Source organism: Podarcis gaigeae, assembly GCF_964106915.1.
Source record: "Podarcis gaigeae genome assembly, chromosome: 13".
Classification (NCBI taxonomy): Eukaryota; Metazoa; Chordata; class Lepidosauria; order Squamata; family Lacertidae; genus Podarcis; species Podarcis gaigeae.
The window spans coordinates 27,163,202-27,180,982 of NC_139689.1; the positions used below are offsets into that span (position 1 = coordinate 27,163,202).

At 39.8% G+C, this 17,781-nt stretch overlaps 4 protein-coding genes across 4 annotated transcripts in view; 3 read left to right on the forward strand and 1 right to left on the reverse strand.

Annotated features, from left to right (window-relative positions):
* The window catches only part of LOC310830553 (olfactory receptor 2AP1-like), a gene marked incomplete at both ends in the record, with an annotated part of 456,446 nt that overhangs the window by 379,365 nt on the left and 59,300 nt on the right, over nt 1-17,781 (reverse strand). The gene's annotated exons all lie outside the window — the stretch shown is intronic.
* Nucleotides 3,743-4,696, forward strand: LOC310829620 (olfactory receptor 10A7-like; the record flags this gene model as incomplete). Its single annotated transcript, XM_083708326.1, has 1 exon — nt 3,743-4,696. One exon carries the CDS (start codon nt 3,743-3,745, stop codon nt 4,694-4,696), a length of 954 nt encoding a protein of 317 aa, XP_083564452.1.
* On the forward strand, nt 8,845-10,372 carry LOC310829618 (olfactory receptor 10A2-like; the record flags this gene model as incomplete). The annotated part of the gene is made up of 2 exons (XM_083708324.1): nt 8,845-8,923; nt 9,418-10,372. Exon 2 carries the CDS (start codon nt 9,419-9,421, stop codon nt 10,370-10,372), a length of 954 nt encoding a protein of 317 aa, XP_083564450.1. The 5' UTR covers nt 8,845-8,923; nt 9,418.
* Nucleotides 13,290-15,386, forward strand: LOC310829619 (olfactory receptor 5V1-like; the record flags this gene model as incomplete). Its single annotated transcript, XM_083708325.1, has 2 exons — nt 13,290-13,381; nt 14,432-15,386. Exon 2 carries the CDS (start codon nt 14,433-14,435, stop codon nt 15,384-15,386), a length of 954 nt encoding a protein of 317 aa, XP_083564451.1. The 5' UTR covers nt 13,290-13,381; nt 14,432.

Here is a 17,781-nt window from a genome sequence, read left to right on the forward strand (position 1 = left end):
GATCCTCTGAAATCACCCATTTGGGGGCAGAGCATGTTAAGCAGGTGGAGGGGAAGCTTACTTGCTAGTTCTGGCTTAACTGGCCTACACCCAGACTGACAGCGGTGGAAGGAAGGGAACAAAGGTTTTCCCTACTCCTTTCACTATACCTTTTGCCAACTTTGTTTTGTATGCCAAATGGTGGTAACTACAACTTTCATTGGTGAAACTAAGCCTGGTCTCAGTCATTCCTTACAATCACCCCTGTAGCCCTTTCAAAGACTTATAATTGCCAATGTAGAATATGTAAATCTGCATATCTATCATCTATCTATCTATCTATCTATCTATCTATCATCTACCGCAGGGATACGGGTGGTGCTGTGGTCCGAACCACTGAGCCTCTTGGACTCGCCTATCTGAAGGCTGGCATTTCGAATCTCTGTGATGGGATGAGCTCCCCTTGCTCTGTCCCAGATCCTGCCAACCTAGCGGTTTGAAAGCATACCAGCTTGAGTAGATAAATAGGTACTGCTAGTGCAGGAAGGTAAACAGTGTTTCTGCACGCTCTGGTTTCCATCTTGGTGACTCTTGCACTAGAAGCAGTTTAGTCATACTGGCCACATGACCCAGAAAGCTGTCAGTAGACAAGCAAGATGTCAGTAGACAAGCAAGAAAGCAAGATGAGCACCACAACGCCATAGGCACCTGTGACTGGACTTAACCATCCAGAGGTCCATTACCTTTTACCTACCTACCTATCATATGTATCTATCTATCTTTCTATCTATTATCTCGAGACCTGGGAGAGGAAGCAGTGGAAGAGGATTGGAAGAAATTTAAGGACTATTTACAAAAATACTGTAAATTATATGAGTGTTAAGGAGGATGAGAGATTGAAAATAACATGGCACCATAAAGTAAGTTGAAAAAATAGAATGAGTGAATTTTAAGAGAAAAATAAATTTTGAATAATTATCATGTCAAAATTAGGTATTTAAGACTTAGATAAAAATATTCAAAGTTAGGGACAAAATATTGGAAACATAGAATAAGAATGGAAATAAGGTGATAAATTGCTGGTTAAAGCGGTATAATTTTGGAACGTAGGAGCGAGAGATGTGAGGAAGTCCAAAAAGTGAAGAAAAGATGGTTTCTAAATTTTATATCTGTTTCTGTTTTTCTTTGTCTTTTGTTTATTCTGTTTTTTCATCTTTTATTGTACCAACAAAATCTTTAATAATTTTTTTTTTATAAAAAAAAAATCTTTCTATCTATCATCTATCTATCTTTCTATCTATTGTCAGCTTCGTTCCAGAGCTGTCAAAGACTGGGAATGAGAACAGACAAAGAGAGATAAGGACACTGGAATGTGAGCTGGAAAGTGAGAGGAAGGAGGGACAGCCTATTGGCATGGCTTCAGAAAACAGAGAGCAGGCAGCATATAGCAGTGGTAACCTGATCCCAGAGCATAGTGAGCAAGGAAAGGGGAGCCAGAGCAGAGATACACAAAATAGCATTCTTAGCTCAGAAACAGAGAGAGGGAGGCTGGGAATAGCCAGCCCAAAAACTCGAATGCGCGAGAAGGTCAGTGAGAGGAGGGGGAAAGAGCGAAAGCGAAAGGGCTTTTTCCCCTGTTGGAGGAAGAGGAAGGGGTGGAGTTTAGACTCGGCAACTGCGAACTTGGAGTCAGACACGGAGTGAAGGAGCTCCGGAGTAATTTATGTATTTGAGCAAAAAAACCTGAGATAATTACTACCAGTGTCTCGCTTCCGTGGGAGAGCCAAACCATTACTTTATCTATCTATCTTTCATCTATCTATCTATCTATCTATCTATCTATCTATCTATCATCTATCTATCATCTATCTATCAACAAACACATCTCTCTCTTGGGGGGAAAAGGATGTTAGTGGTCCAGCTTGATATTAAGGCCAGTTTGAGATGGCCTGTTTATTAAGCATTCTTAGTGATTTCTTTGTACAAAGTTTGTGGCAAGCTTAGGCATCTTCCACACTTATCCTTTCGCCACACATTCCAGACAGGGTTGAAAGTTTAAAGCTTCATTTCTGAATGCTTCCACATTACCTTCCCCAGAGCTTCCTTGTGAAAATCCACTCTTCAGAGTTGAATTGGAGCAAATGTAACACCTCAGAAAACCCGAATTGACATTTGCCCTGATTCTGCCTGGAAGAGTGGGTTTTCATGGTCAAAGCTCTGGTGTAGGGGAAAAAAAATCCCACAAGGATGCAGAGATTTAAATCTCGGACCTGTGCCCAGAAAATGATGGGGAAAAGGTTAGTATAGATAAACCCTTAGACAAAATCAGGTATTTATTGAGCATTAATTCTTGTTTGTTGGCAGAAGGTTATACAACTTGGTGAAGAAAGTGTTTTCCCATTATATTTGTTGGCCTCAGTCTGCCTCAGGAGATAATCAAACCACTGAATTGGCAGAATTGAAGGGCCCTCCTGGACACAAGCCTGAGCAGCGTGTATTGATGTTCTGGGCTGCTCACATGACAAGACCCTTTTTTCAACTTCACAGATGTGGTTGAGAGGAAAACAGCAATACATTTGGCGCCAGCTTAACTGCAGGAGTTGTCCCAAAAGGCAGATTCTGGGAACCACAGGTAACAACTGAGTGGAGGGTGGAGACCAAAGGGGAACAAACTACACAAGAAGAATCATGTGTGTACCAACAGAGGTACTACCTGTCCCAAAACCATATGCCCCATGCAAGGGGTTGGACTGGATGACCCTTGGGTCCCTTCCAACTCTACAATTCTATAATTCTATGTCTGCACAACCATATGCCCCATAGAACAAAGGAAGAGGGGCTTTAAAGTTAATATAATAGAAATATCACAATGGATAACTGAATAGGTACATAAATGCATCTGCCTGATCAGTGAGTTATTCATTGTGATCTGTCTTGGAGCACAGCTCCCAGAGGGAAGAATCTGGCAGAATAAAACATGGTGAAGAGGCAAATACACTGAAAGCAGTGTATACTTTCTATAACTGTGGCTGAGAAATCTCTAGTGCAACTAGGGCGTCAGGAACAGATATCTGGCTATGACCTTCCAGGGCTTCAGTAAATACCAGATTATTTTCTTTTGGTTTTTTGTTTTGTTTTTTAGAATGATATTTATTCAGATTTTCAAAAATACAAAAAAAAAAAATGGAAACATACAAAAACCAAGAAAATGACAACAAAACAGAAAAAAGAATGAAAAAACATAGATAACAGAAAAAAATACAAATTCAAATTACATCCTTTCATTGACTTGTTTCTTGGACCTGGCAAAATAAAATTTAGTGAAGAGGCAAATACACTGAAAGCAGCCTAAGATCACTCACTACCTTCTATAACTGTGCCTGAGAAATCTCTAGTGCAACTAGGGTGTCAGGACAGAGAGCTGGCTGTGACCTTCCAGGGCTTCAGTAAGTACCAGATTGTTTTCTTTTGTAGCCTTTGACATGTTTCACTCTGAAGGAACATACTTTGTACGTTCTTTCTCATGAATGATACTAAATTATTTCTTGGACAATGTTTATTTTTCAGGTTTGATGTCTTTTAATAATGTTTTCTAGGAACAATCCTACCAAAGGTTAGCACTTGCTATGTTTAATAAAGAAAATGATTATTATACAGCCTGTCAGTCATTGAACAGAGTCCGTATATAATCTACATAAAAAGATTCTGCATAGTCAAACAATCTTACTCTATCTTCATCAGTTCTTTATGTTCTCTTTCCAGGATGCAGAACAGAAAAGAATGCATTCTACAAAACAGTACAGTACCAGCTAAATTCATCCTCCTGGGTATTTCTGATGATCCGAACCTGCAAAGTGCATTGTTCTCCACTTTCCTAGTACTCTATATCATCACTCTGGCAGGAAACCTCCCCATCCTTCTTTTGACATTTTCTGACCCTGCCCTGCACACTCCCATGTATTTCTTCCTAAGAAACCTGTCTTTTCTGGAGATCTGCTACACATCAGTCAATGTCCCTAAGATGCTGGCAAACCTCCTCTCTGGAAATAAATCCATCTCCTTCATTGGATGTGCTGTGCAGACCTACTTTGTATTCTTCCTTGGTGGGTCAGAATGTTTCCTCTTGGCCTCAATGGCCTATGATCGATATGTTGCCATTTGTAAACCTTTACACTACTCCGTCCTGATGAGCGAAAATATTTATATTACTTTAGCTGTAGCATCTTGGCTAAGTGGGTTTCTGATGTCCTTTGGACTCACCAGCATGGTGTTTACTGTCTCCTATTGTGGCTCCAATGTGATCAACCACTTCTTTTGTGACATCCCTCCTTTGCTGAAATTGGCTTGTGGGGACACCTCAGGGGTTGAGATTTCAGTCTTTGTGGCCACTATGATTTTTGTGACTTTGCCTTTTATCCTGATCTTGATATCTTATGCTGGCATCATTACAAGCATTTTGAAGATCTCGTCCTCTGAAGGTCGGAAGAAGACCTTCTCCACCTGCTCTTCACACCTCATTGTGGTGACCTTGTTCTATGGTTCTGCTTGTATTACATATTTGAAGCCCAATTCCACTTACTCACCAAACACTGGCAAATTTCTCTCCCTTTTCTATACTATTATTGGTCCCATTTTGAACCCCCTCATATACAGCTTGAGGAATAAAGAGGTAAAACGTGCCTTTAAAAGAATCTGGAGTAGAAAGCCTTTTGGGTGATAAAAATACATAACTGTATTGAGGGTGTCCCAAAACAGGTAGGGACTTGTACCTACTATTTTCTGAAATCATTAACTTGGATCCAGAATGATTTAGTTGAACTGTAGTCCAATTAAAATTAAAGGGATTAAGTTAATTTTGCTTTAATATATGTCCCTTGATTTAAATGGAAAATTTTGTCATCTAACCTTGCCTGTATCTACCTAACAACTCAAAGTCGGATAATTTATAGTAAATAAATTTGTGTGAGGAAAGATTGTGGTTCCCTCCTAGTGAAATCACCAGAAATCCCCCAAAAGATATCTCTGCGAGAGTTGAGGATTTCTCTTAAACAATTTGTGTTGGGAAATAGATGGAAAACTATTGGCGGAAGTGTGAATCATCCTCGATTAAGCTTGGAATCTAATATCTCTGTCAGAATGTTTCCTCTCCCTTCATACATAAACATCGGAGCTCAAGGGTAGATTTCAAGCTTTGTATGCAAAAGGTCCCATGTTCAGTCCAGACAGGGCTGAGAAAGAATTTTCCTGAAACTCTAGGGAACTTCTGCCAAGCTGAATACAGATGTGGGGTTTATTGCATGTGTTTTGCCAGTTATGAAACTATTGCTTCTGTCCCAATTTCTAACATCCCTTTTGCACTTCAATAGCTGCTGCATTCCAGAACTGTGGGTTTTTGTTTTTGTTTTTTTAAAAAAATGCTATTCCATCATGCTGCACTAGATTTTAAATGGCAGGAAAGAATTATATGCAGGGATACTGCCCACATTTTGTCATCTGAACTCAAACGCCATAATTCGCTCTCTTTGGACTTCTCCTAGCATGCTTCTGTTCCAGAGGCGTTTCCATTTGTCTGAATCAGCTAGTATAAAGAACCCCAAACCCACCTTTTTTCTGCATTAATTTCCAAAATTTGCAGAGTCTAAATTAGCATTGATTGTCATCCTGGCTACTGACTGCCTTGTGATTCTCTGGACAATGCCAGATATCATTCAAGATCTACGTGGATCAAAACTCTTAGAAATGAACTGTTGTCATGTAGCCCATTGTCTCTGAACATCCCTCATATTACTTGACCATCATAGACCCTCCACATTTCCCTTTTTGACAGGGATATTCCTGGATTTACTGAAGCTGTCTCAGTTTCTGATTTGATCCTAGAATGTCCCACTTTTCCTTAGGATGTCCCTATTTTCATTGGAGTATGTTGGAGGTATGGAGTTAGGCATCCCCCGAGCCAATAAGTAAGTAACTATAGATAAGTAACTCTAGAGCCATTAGAATATATCTGAAGGTTGCCCTGTATATGGGAGATTTTAAACATTTTATTCAGTTTCTATATATGTTGGAAGCCACCCACAGTGGCTGGGGCAACTGAGTCGTATGGGCAGGGGATTTATAATGATAGCAGCAGCAGCAACAACAACAACACCAAAGATAATAATAATAAATAATAATAGAAGAAGATGACCCTCTTTTCATTGGTGAATTATTGGAGGGTCTCCAATCAATGCTGCTACTTTGCACAGAATGAGACCTAAAGGCTGATTGTAAGTAGCTGCAGTAAGATAAGTACTACAGGTGGTTGAACCAGTTGACGCTCAGGGTCCCTTCCAACTCTACGATTCTACGATACTATGATAGGCAGGTATGGGATAACCTGTGGGTGGATTTTTTATTCTTTTATCTTGTTGAATCAGCTTACTGATTTCCATTTGCCCTCTTACTTTCTGCTTAGCTCTTAATAAACTTCATCAAAATAACTGTCTCGATTATCGTGTGTATTGCTGCCAGACCCAAAGGGAATTTTCCACTTATGTGTCTACAACATTTTAGAGTTATGCTACATGTGATAAGATTGGAGTCTGCCAAAGAGGAGAAAGCTACATTGGGGTCACAGAAGATCCAGGAAGGCTAGGTGCCCTCTGTGTCTCTCCTCCTCATTACCTGCCTTGGACCCTCTGAAACCACCCATTTGGGGGCAGAGCATGTTAAGGAGGTGGGGGGGAGGAGATTACCTGCTAGTTCTGCTTAACTGGCCTACACCCAGACTGGCAGCAGTGGAAAGAAAGGGACAACGCTTCTCCCCACTCCTACTACTGTACCTTTTACCACTGTACTCTGTATGCCACATGCTGCCAACTACAACTTTTATTGGTGAAACCAAGCCTAGTCTCAGTCATTCATGAAAATAACCCTTGTAGCCCTTTCAAAGGCCAATGTAGAATTCCTTCCTTCCTTCCTTCCTTCCTTCCTTTCTTCCTTCCTTCCTTCCTTCCTTCCTTCCTTCCTTCCTTTATCGATCTATCATCTATCATCTATCTATCATCTATCTACCTATCATCTATCTATCTATCTATCTATCTATCTATCTATCTATCTATCTATCATCTATCTATCTATCATCTATCTATCTATCTATCTAACTATCTATCTATCTATCTATCAATCATCTATCTATCTATCTATCTATCTATCTATCTATCATCTATCTATCTATCATCTATCTATCTATCTATCATCTATCTATCTATCTATCTATCTATCTATCTATCTATGATCTATCTATCTATCTAGCTATCTATCTATCATCTAGCTATCTATCTATCTATCATCTAGCTATCTATCATCTATCATCTATCTATCTATTTATTTATCTTTCATCTATCTATCATCTATCTATCTATCTATCTATCATCTATCTATCTATCTATCTATCTATCTATCTATCTATCATCTATCTATCTATCTATCTATCTATCATCTATCTATCTATCTATCTATCTATCTATCTATCATCTATCTATCTATCATCTATCATCTATCTATCTCATCTATCTATCTATCTATCTATCTATCTATCTATCTATCTATCTTTCATCTATCTATCATCTATCTATCTATCTATCATCTATCTATCTATCATGTATCTATCTATCTATCTATCTATCTATCTATCTATCTATCTATCATCTATCTATTTATCTATCATCTATCTATCATCTATCTATCATCTATCTATCTATCTATCTATCTATCTATCTATCACCACCATCATCATCATCTATATCTATCATTATCTATCATCAAACACATCTCTCTGTTGGGAAAAAAAAGAATTTTAGTGGTCCAACCTGCTACTAAAGTCAGTTCTAATTTACCTGTTTATTGAGCATTCATACAGATTTCTTTGTACAGTTTGTGGCAAGGTTATGCATCATCCACACTTACCTTTTCTCCACACTTTCCATACATTGTCTGCAATTTAAAGCTTCTTTTCTGAATGCTTCCACACCACCACCTCCAGAGCTTTCTCATAAAAACACACTCTTTTAAGTTGAATTGGAGCAAATGTCAAACCTCAGAAAACCTGAATTAACATTTGCTCTGATTCTACCTGGAAGAGTGGATTTTCATGGAGAAAGCTCTGGCATGTGGGGGGGGGGGGGGAGAGACCAAGGACACAATCTCGGATTTGTGACTGGAAAATGATGGGGAACAGAGCATTAATTATTGTTTGTTTGCAGGTGGTTATTCAATGTGGTCAAGAAAGTGTTTTCCCATTACACTGTATTGGTTGGAATCAGTTTCAGAGGACAATCAAACCACTGAATTGGCAGAAATAAATGGATGTTCTGGGCTACCCAGATGACAGAACCCCTTTCTCAACCTCACTGATGTAGTCGGGATGAAACAGCAATACATTTGGCACCAGCTTAGCTGCAGGAGTTGTCCCAAAAGACAGCATCTGGGAGCCACAGGCAACAGCTGGGTGGAGGGTGGGGACCAAAGGGGACCAAACTACCTCAGAAGAATCGTGTCTGTACCAACAGAGGTACTATCCCTCCCCAAACACCCCACACACCCCATGCAGGGGGTTGGACTTGATGACCCTTACGTCATTTCCAACTCTACAGTTCTATAATTCTATGTCTGCACGATCATATGCCCCATAGAACAAAGGATCAAGAACTTTAAAATTATTTTAAATGAACTATCACAGTGCATAGCTGAATAGCTACATTAATGCATCTGCCTGATCAATGAGTTATTCATTGTGATCTGTCTTGGAGCACAGCTCCCAGAGGGAAGAATCTGGCTGAATAAAACATGGTGAAGAGGCAAATACACTGAAAGCAGTGTATACTTTCTATAACTGTGGCTGAGAAATCTCTAGTGCAACTAAGGCATCAGGAACAGAGAGTTGGGTGTGACCTTCCAGTATTCAGTAAGTACCAGATTGTTTTCTTTTGAAACCTTTGGCATGTTTCACTCTTAAGGAACACACTTTGTACATTCCTTCTCATGAATGATACTGAATTATTTCTTGGACAATGTTTATTTTTCAAGTTTGATGCCTTTTAATAATGTTATTTAGGAACAATTCTACCAAAGGTTAGCACTTGCTATGTTTAATAAAGAAAATGATTATTATATAGATGGAAAGTTCAGCAAAATCACTTTAATGATTATTAAAACTATACCTCCCCATATGAACAAGACACAGAAGCTGTAGGTATAATTTAGAATTTTTATTATAAGATCACCTCTAAGTCCTATTGATTCCAATGAAGTTAAACACTGCAGTATGTGCCATTGGATCATTCCCTGATCAGCCTGACAGTCCTTGAACAGAGTTCCACATATAACCTATATGAAAAGATTGTGTATAGCCGAACAATCTTACTCTAACTTCATCAGTTCTGTATGTTCTTTTTCCAGGATGCAGAACAGAAAAGAATACATTCTACAAAACAGTACAGCACCAGCTAAATTCATCCTCCTGGGTCTTTCTGATGATCCAAACCTGCAAAGTGCATTGTTTTCCACTTTCCTGGTACTCTATATCATCACTCTGGCAGGAAACCTTCTCATCATTCTTCTGACGTTGGCTGATCCTGCCCTGCACACCCCCATGTATTTCTTCCTAAGAAACCTGTCTTTTCTGGAAGTCTTCTACACATCAGTCAATGTCCCTAAGATGCTGGCAAACCTCCTCTCTGGAAATAAATCCATCTCCTTCATCGGATGTGCTCTGCAGACCTACTTTGTATTCTTCCTTGGTGGGTCAGAATGTTTCCTCTTAGCCTCAATGGCCTATGATCGATATGTTGCCATTTGTAAGCCCTTACACTACCACGTCCTGATGAGCCAAAAACTTTCTATTACTTTAGCTGTGGCATCTTGGCTAAGTGGGTTTCTGATGTCCTTTGGACACACCAGTATGGTGTTTACTGTCTCATATTGTGGCTCCAATGTGATCAACCACTTCTTTTGTGACATCCCTCCTTTGCTGAAATTGGCTTGTGGGGACACCTCAAGGGTTGAGATTGCAGTCTTTGTTGTGGCTATGATTTTTGTGACTTTGCCTTTTATCCTGATCTTGATGTCTTATGCTGGCATTATAACAACCATTTTGAAGATCGCATCCTCTGAAGGTCGGAAGAAGACCTTCTCCACCTGTTCCTCACACCTCATTGTGGTGACCTTGTTCTATGGTTCTGCTTGTATTACATATTTGAAGCCCAATTCCACTTACTCACCAAACACTGACAAATATCTATCACTCTTCTATACTGTTATCGGTCCCATTTTGAACCCCCTCATATACAGCTTGAGGAATAAAGAGGTAAAACATTCCTTTAAAAGAATCTGGGGTAGAAGACCTTTTGGGTGATAAAAAATAACTGACGTATTGTGGGAGTTCCAAAATAGGTAGGGACTTGTACCTACTAATATCTGAATGCATTAGCTTGGATACAGAATCTTTTAGGAGAACTGTGGTCCCCTTAAAATTAATGGGATTAAGTTAATTGTGATTTAATATATGACCCTTGATTTAAATGGCAATTTTCATCATCTAATCTTGCCTTTATATACCTAACAGCTCAAACAGTTGGATAATTTATAGTAAATACATTTGTGTTAGTAAAGATTGTGGTTCCCTCCTTGTGAAATCACCAGAAATCCCTCAAAAGATATCTCTGAGAGGGTTGAGTATTCATCCTAAACAATTTGTGTTGGAGAATGGATGGAAACTATTGGGGGAAGTGGGAATCATCCTCCATTAAGCTTGGAACCTAATATAACTTAATATGAAAGTCATTCTCTGACAGAAAGTTTCCTGTCCCTTCATCCAATACCATCGGAGCCAAAGGGTAAACTGCATGCTTTGTATGCAAAAGGTCCCATGTTCAGTCCAGGCAGGGCTGGGGAAGATTTTTTTCTGAAACTCTGGGGAGCTTCTGCCAAGCTGCATTCAGATGTGGGGTTTATTGCATGTGTTTTTCTGATTATGATGCTAGTGCTTCTGTCCCAATTTAGAACATTCATTTTGCACTGCAATAGCAGCTGCATTCCAGAACTGTGGTTTTTTTGTTTTATGTTTTTTTAAAAAAAATCCGTTCCCACCATGCTGCACTAGATTTTAAATGGCAAGAAAGAATTATATGCAGGGCTACAATCACATTTTGTTGCATGATCACACAATGCAATAATTAGCATACTTCTGTTCCAGAGATCTTTCCATTTGTCTTAATCAGCCAGTTAAAAGAACCACAAACCCACCTTTTCCCTGCATTAACTTCCAAAATTTGCTGAGACTAAATTAGCAGTGATTGACATTCCCCTGGCTACTGACTGCCTTGTGATTGTCTGGACAGTGCCAGATATCATCCAAAACCTACCAGGATCAAACCTCTTGGAAGTGAACTGCTGCCATATAGCCCATTGTCTCTCAACATCCCTCATATTACTTGACCATCATGGACCCTCCACATTTCCCTTTTTGACAGGGATAGTCCTGGATTTACAGAAGCTGTCTCAGTTTCTGATTTGATCCCAGAATGTCCTGCTTTTCCTTAGGATGCCCCTATTTGCATTGGAGAAATGTTGAAGGTATGGAGTTAGGCAACCCCCGAGCCAATTAGATAAGTAACTCTAGAGCCTTTAGAAGGTATCTGAATGTTGCCCTGTACAGGGGAGTTTTTAAACAGTTTATTCAGTTTTTATATATGTTGGAAGCCACCCAGAGTGGGCAGGGGATTTAAAACGATAGCACCAGCAGTGCAGCAGCAGCAACAACACTAAAGATACTACTAATAATAAATAATAATAGAAGAAGATGACCCTCTTTTCATTGGAGAAATATTGGAGGGTCTGCAATCAGTGCTGCTACTTTGCATAGAATGAGACCCAAAGGCTGATTGTAAGTAGCTGCAGTAAGATAGGTACTACAGGTGTTTGAACCAGTTAACCCTCAGTGTCCCTTCCAACTCTACGATTCTATAATACTATGATAGGCAGGCATCGGATAACCTGTGGGTGGCTTTTTTATTCTTTAATCTTGTTGAAGCAACTTTCTGTCTTCCATTTGCCCTTTTACTTTCCGCTTAGCTCTTAATAAACTTCATCCATATAACTGTCTGGATTATTGTGTGTATTGTTGCCAGACCCAAAGGGCTTTTTTCACTTGTGTGTCTACAACATTTTGGAGTCATGCTACATGTGATGAGATGAGATTGGAGTCTGCCATGGAGGAGAAAGTTTCATTGGGGTCAGAGAAGATCCAGGAAGGCTATGTGCCCTCTGTGTCTCTCCTTCTCATTACCTGCCTTGGATCCTCTGTAATCACCCATTTGGGGGCAGAGCATGTTAAGGAGATGGGGGGGTAGCACTTACTTGCTAGTGTTGGCTTAACTGGCCTACACCCAGACAGACAGTGGTGGAAAGAAAGGGACAAAGCTTCTCTCCACTCCTACCACTGTATCTTTTACCACTGTACTCTGTATGCCACATGCTGCCAACTACAACTTTTATTGGTGAAACCAAGCCTAGTCTCAATCATTCATGAAAATCACCCCTGTAGCCCTTTCAAAGGCCAATGTAAAATATCTTTCTTCTTTCTTTCTTTCTTTCTTTCTTTCTTTCTTTCTTTCTTTCTCTCTCTCTCTCTCTCTCTCTCTCTCTCACTCATCTTTCTATCATCATATATCTGTCTATCATCAAGCACATCTCTCTCTTGGGAAAAAAATAATTTTAGTGGTCCAGCTTGCTAGTAAAGTCAGTTCTAAATTACCTGTTTATTGAGCATTCATACAGATTTCTTTGTACAGTTTGTGGCAACGTAAAGCATCATCCACACTTACCTTTTCTCCATGCTTTCCAGACATTGTCTGCAATTTAAAGCTTCTTTTCTGAATACATCCACACCACCACCACCAGAGCCTCCTCATAAAAACACACTGTTTAAAGCTGAATTGGAGCAAATGTCAAACCTCAGAAAACCCGAATTGACATTTGCTCTGATTCTGCATGGAAGAGTGGGTTTTCATGGGGAAAGCTCTGATGTGCGGGGGTGGGGGTAGGGAGGAGAGATCAAGGACACAATCTCGGATTTATGACTGGAAAATGATGGGGAACTGAGCATTAATTCTTCTTTGTTTGCAGGAGGTTATACAATGTGGTCAAGAAAGTGTTTCCCCATTATAGTATATTTGTTGGCATCAGTCTGTCTCAGAGTACAATCAAACCACTGAAGTAGCAGAAATGAATGGAAGCTCTGGGCTGCCCAGATGACAGGACCCCCTTCTCGACCTCACTGATGTAGTCGAGATGAAACAGCAATACATTTGGCACCAGCTTAGCTGCAGGAGTTGTCCCAGAAGACAGCTTCTGGAAACCACAGGTGACAGCTGAATGGAGGGTGAGGACCAAAGGGGAACAAACTACCCAAGAAGAATCATGGGTGTACCATCAGAGGTACTACCCCTCCCCAACCCATACACCCCATGCAGGAGGTTGGACTTGATGACCCTTACGTCCCTTCCAACTCTACAATTCTATAATTCTATGTCTGCACAGCCATATGCCCCACACAACAAAGGATGAAGGGCTTTAAAGTTATTTTAAAAGAAATATCACATTGGATAACTGAATAGCTACATTAATGCATCTGCCTGATCAGTGAGTTATTCATTGTGATCTGTCTTGGAGCACAGCTCCCAGAGGGAAAAATCTGGCAGAATAAAACATGGTGAAGAGACAAATATACTGAAAGCAGTGTATACTTTCTATAACTGTGGCTGAGAAATCTCTAGTGCAACTAGGGCGTCAGGAGCAGATATCTGGCTGTGACCTTCCAGGGCTTTAGTAAGTACCAGATTATTTTCTTTTGAAGCCTTTGACATGTTTCACACTGAAGGAACACACTTTGTACATTCCTTTTCATGAATGATACGAAATTATTTCTTGGACGATGATTATTTTTCAGCCTTGATGCCTATTTATAATGTTAGCTAGGAACAATTCTACCAAAGGTTAGCACTTGTTTAATAAAGGTTAGCTATGTTTAAAAAGGAAAATGATTATATAAATGGAAAGTTCAGCAAAATCTTTTTAATGATTATTAAAACTATACCTGATTATTAAAACTATATGATTAAAACGATTAAAACTATATGAACGATTTTAAAACTATATGAATGATTATTAAAACTATATGAACAAGGCACAGAAGCTATAATTTAGGTATAATTTAGAATTTCTATTATAAGATCACCTCTAAATCCTATTGATTCCAATGGAGTTAAACACTGCAGTATGTGCCTTTGGATCGTTCCCTGATCAGTCTGGCAGTCCTTGAACAAATAATCACACATATAATCTATATAAAAAGATTGTGTACAGCCAAGCAATAATATCCTAAATTTATCAGTTCTATATGTTCTTTTTCCAGGATGCAGAACAGAAAAGAATACATTCTACAAAACAGTACAGCACCAGCTAAATTCATCCTCCTGGGTCTTTCTGGTGATCCAAACCTGCAAAGTGCATTGTTTTCCACTTTCCTGGTACTCTATATCATCACTCTGGCAGGAAACCTTCTCATCATTCTTCTGACGTTGGCTGATCCTGCCCTGCACACCCCCATGTATTTCTTCCTAAGAAACCTGTCTTTTCTGGAGATCTGCTACACATCAGTCAATGTCCCTAAGATGCTGGCAAACCTCATCTCTGGAAATAAATCCATCTCCTTCATCGGATGTGCTGTGCAGACCTACTTTATATTCTTCCTTGGTGGGTCAGAATGTCTCCTTTTGGCCGCAATGGCCTATGATCGATATGTTGCCATTTGTAAGCCCTTACGCTACCACGTCCTGATGAGCCAAAAAGTGTATACTACTTTAGCTGTGGTGTGCTGGTTAAGTGGGTTTCTGATGTCCTTTGGTCACACTAGCATGTTATTTACTGTCTCCTACTGTGGCTCCAGTGTGATCAACCACTTCTTTTGTGACATCCCTCCTTTGCTGAAATTGGCTTGTGGGGACACTTCTAGGGTTGAAATTGGAGTCTTTGTGGGGGCAATGATTTTTGGGACTTTGCCTTTTATCCTGATCTTGCTGTCTTACGCTGGCATTATAACAGCCATTTTGAAGATCTCGTCCTCTGAAGGTCGGAAGAAGACCTTCTCCACCTGCTCTTCACACCTCATTGTGGTGACCTTGTTCTATGGTTCTGCTTGTATTACATATTTGAAGCCCAATTCCACTTACTCACCAAACACTGGCAAATATCTCTCCCTTTTCTATACTGTTATAGGTCCCATTTTGAACCCCCTCATATACAGCTTGAGGAATAAAGAGGTAAAACATGCCTTTAAAAGAATCTGGAGTAGAAAGCCTTTTGGGTGACATAACCAACATATCTCTATTGTGGGAGTTAAAAACAGGTAGGGACTTGTACCTGCTAATTTCTGAAAGCATTAGTTTGGATCCAGAATGATTTAGTCAAACGGTAGTCCCTTTAAAATTAATGGGACTAAGTTAGTTATGCTTTAATATATGTTCCTTGATTTAAATTGGTATTTAATTCATATAACCTTGCCTGTATCTACCTAACAACTCAAACAGTGGGATAATTTATAGTAAATAAATTTGTGTGAGGAAAGATTGTGGTTCCCTCCCAGTGAAATCACCAGAAATCCCCCAAAAGATATCTCTGCGAGAGTTGAGGATTTCTCTTAAACAATTTGTGTTGGGGAATAGATGGAAAACTATTGGCGGAAGTGTGAATCATCCTCGATTAACCTTGGAACCTAATATAACAATATCTCTGTCAGAATGTTTCCTGTCCCTTCCTCCATTAACATCGGAGCCCAAGGGTAAATTGCAAGCTTTGTATGCAAAAGGTCCCATGTTCAGTCCAGGCAGGGCTGAGAAAGAATTTTCCTGAAACTCTAGGGAACTTCTGCCAAGCTACATTCAGATGTGGTGTTTATTGCATGTGTTTTGCCGGTTATGAAACTAGTGCTTCTGTCCCAATTTCTAACTTCCCTTTTGCACTTCAATAGCTGCTGCATTCCAGAACTGTGGGTTTTTGTTTTTTCTTTTTTTAAAAAAATGCTATTCCATCATGCTGCACTAGATTTTAAATGGCAGGAAAGAATTACATGCAGGGATACTGCACACATTTTGTCACCTGAACTCAAACGCAATAATTCGCTCTCTTTGGACTTCTCCTAGCATGCTTCTGTTCCAGAGGTGTTTTCATTTGTCTGAATCAGCTAGTATAAAGAACCCCAAACCCACCTTTTTTCTGCATTAATTTCCAAAATTTGCAGAGTCTAAATTAGCATTGATTGTCATCCTGGCTACTGACTGCCTTGTGATTCTCTGGACAATGCCAGATATCATTCAAGATCTATGTGGATCAAAACTCTTAGAAATGAATTGTTGTCATATAGCTCATTGTCTCTGAACATCCCTCATATTACTTGACCATCATAGACCCTCCACATTTCCCTTTTTGACAGGGATATTCCTGGATTTACTGAAGCTGTCTCAGTTTCTGATTTGATCCTAGAATGTCCCACTTTTCCTTAGGATGTCCCTATTTTCATTGGAGTATGTTGGAGGTATGGAGTTAGGCATCCCCCGAGCCAATAAGTAAGTAACTATAGATAAGTAACTCTAGAGCCATTAGAAGATATCTGAAGGTTGCCCTGTATATGGGAGATTTTAAACATTTTAATCAGTTTCTATATATGTTGGAAGCCACCCACAGTGGCTGGGGCAACTCAGTCGTATGGGCAGGGGATTTATAATGATAGCAGCAGCAGCAACAACAACAACACCAAAGATAATAATAATAAATAATAGTAATAGAAGAAGATGTCCCTCTTTTCATTGGTGAATTATTGGAGGGTCTCCAATCAATGCTGCTACTTTGCACAGAATGAGACCCAAAGGCTGATTGTAAGTAGCTGCAGTAAGATAAGTACTACAGGTGGTTGAACCAGTTGACCCTCAGGGTCCCTTCCAACTCTACGATTCTACGATACTATGATACGCAGGTATGGGATAACCTGTGGGTGGATTTTTTATTCTTTTATCTTGTTGAATCAGCTTTCTGATTTCCATTTGCCCTCTTACTTTCTGCTTAGCTCTTAATAAACTTCATCAAAATAACTGTCTTGATTATCGTGTGTATTGCTGCCAGACCCAAAGGGAATTTTCCACTTATGTGTCTACAACATTTTAGAGTTATGCTACATGTGATAAGATTGGAGTCTGCCAAAGAGGAGAAAGCTACATTGGGGTCACAGAAGATCCAGGAAGGCTAGGTGCCCTCTGTGTCTCTCCTCCTCATTACCTGCCTTGGACCCTCTGAAACCACCCATTTGGGGGCAGAGCATGTTAAGGAGGTGGGGGGGAGGAGATTACTTGCTAGTTCTGCTTAACTGGCCTACATCCAGACTGGCAGCAGTGGAAAGAAAGGGACAACGCTTCTCCCCACTCCTACTACTGTACCTTTTACCACTGTACTCTGTATGCCACATGCTGCCAACTACAACTTTTATTGGTGAAACCAAGCCTAGTCTCAGTCACTCATGAAAATCACCCCTGTACCCTTTCAAAGGCCAATGTAGAATTCCTTCCTTCCTTCCTTCCTTCCTTCCTTCCTTCCTTCCTTCCTTCCTTCCTTCCTTCCTTTATTGATCTATCATCTATCATCTATCTATCATCTATCTATCTATCTATCTATCTATCTATCTATCTATCTATCTATCTCTATCTATCTATCTAT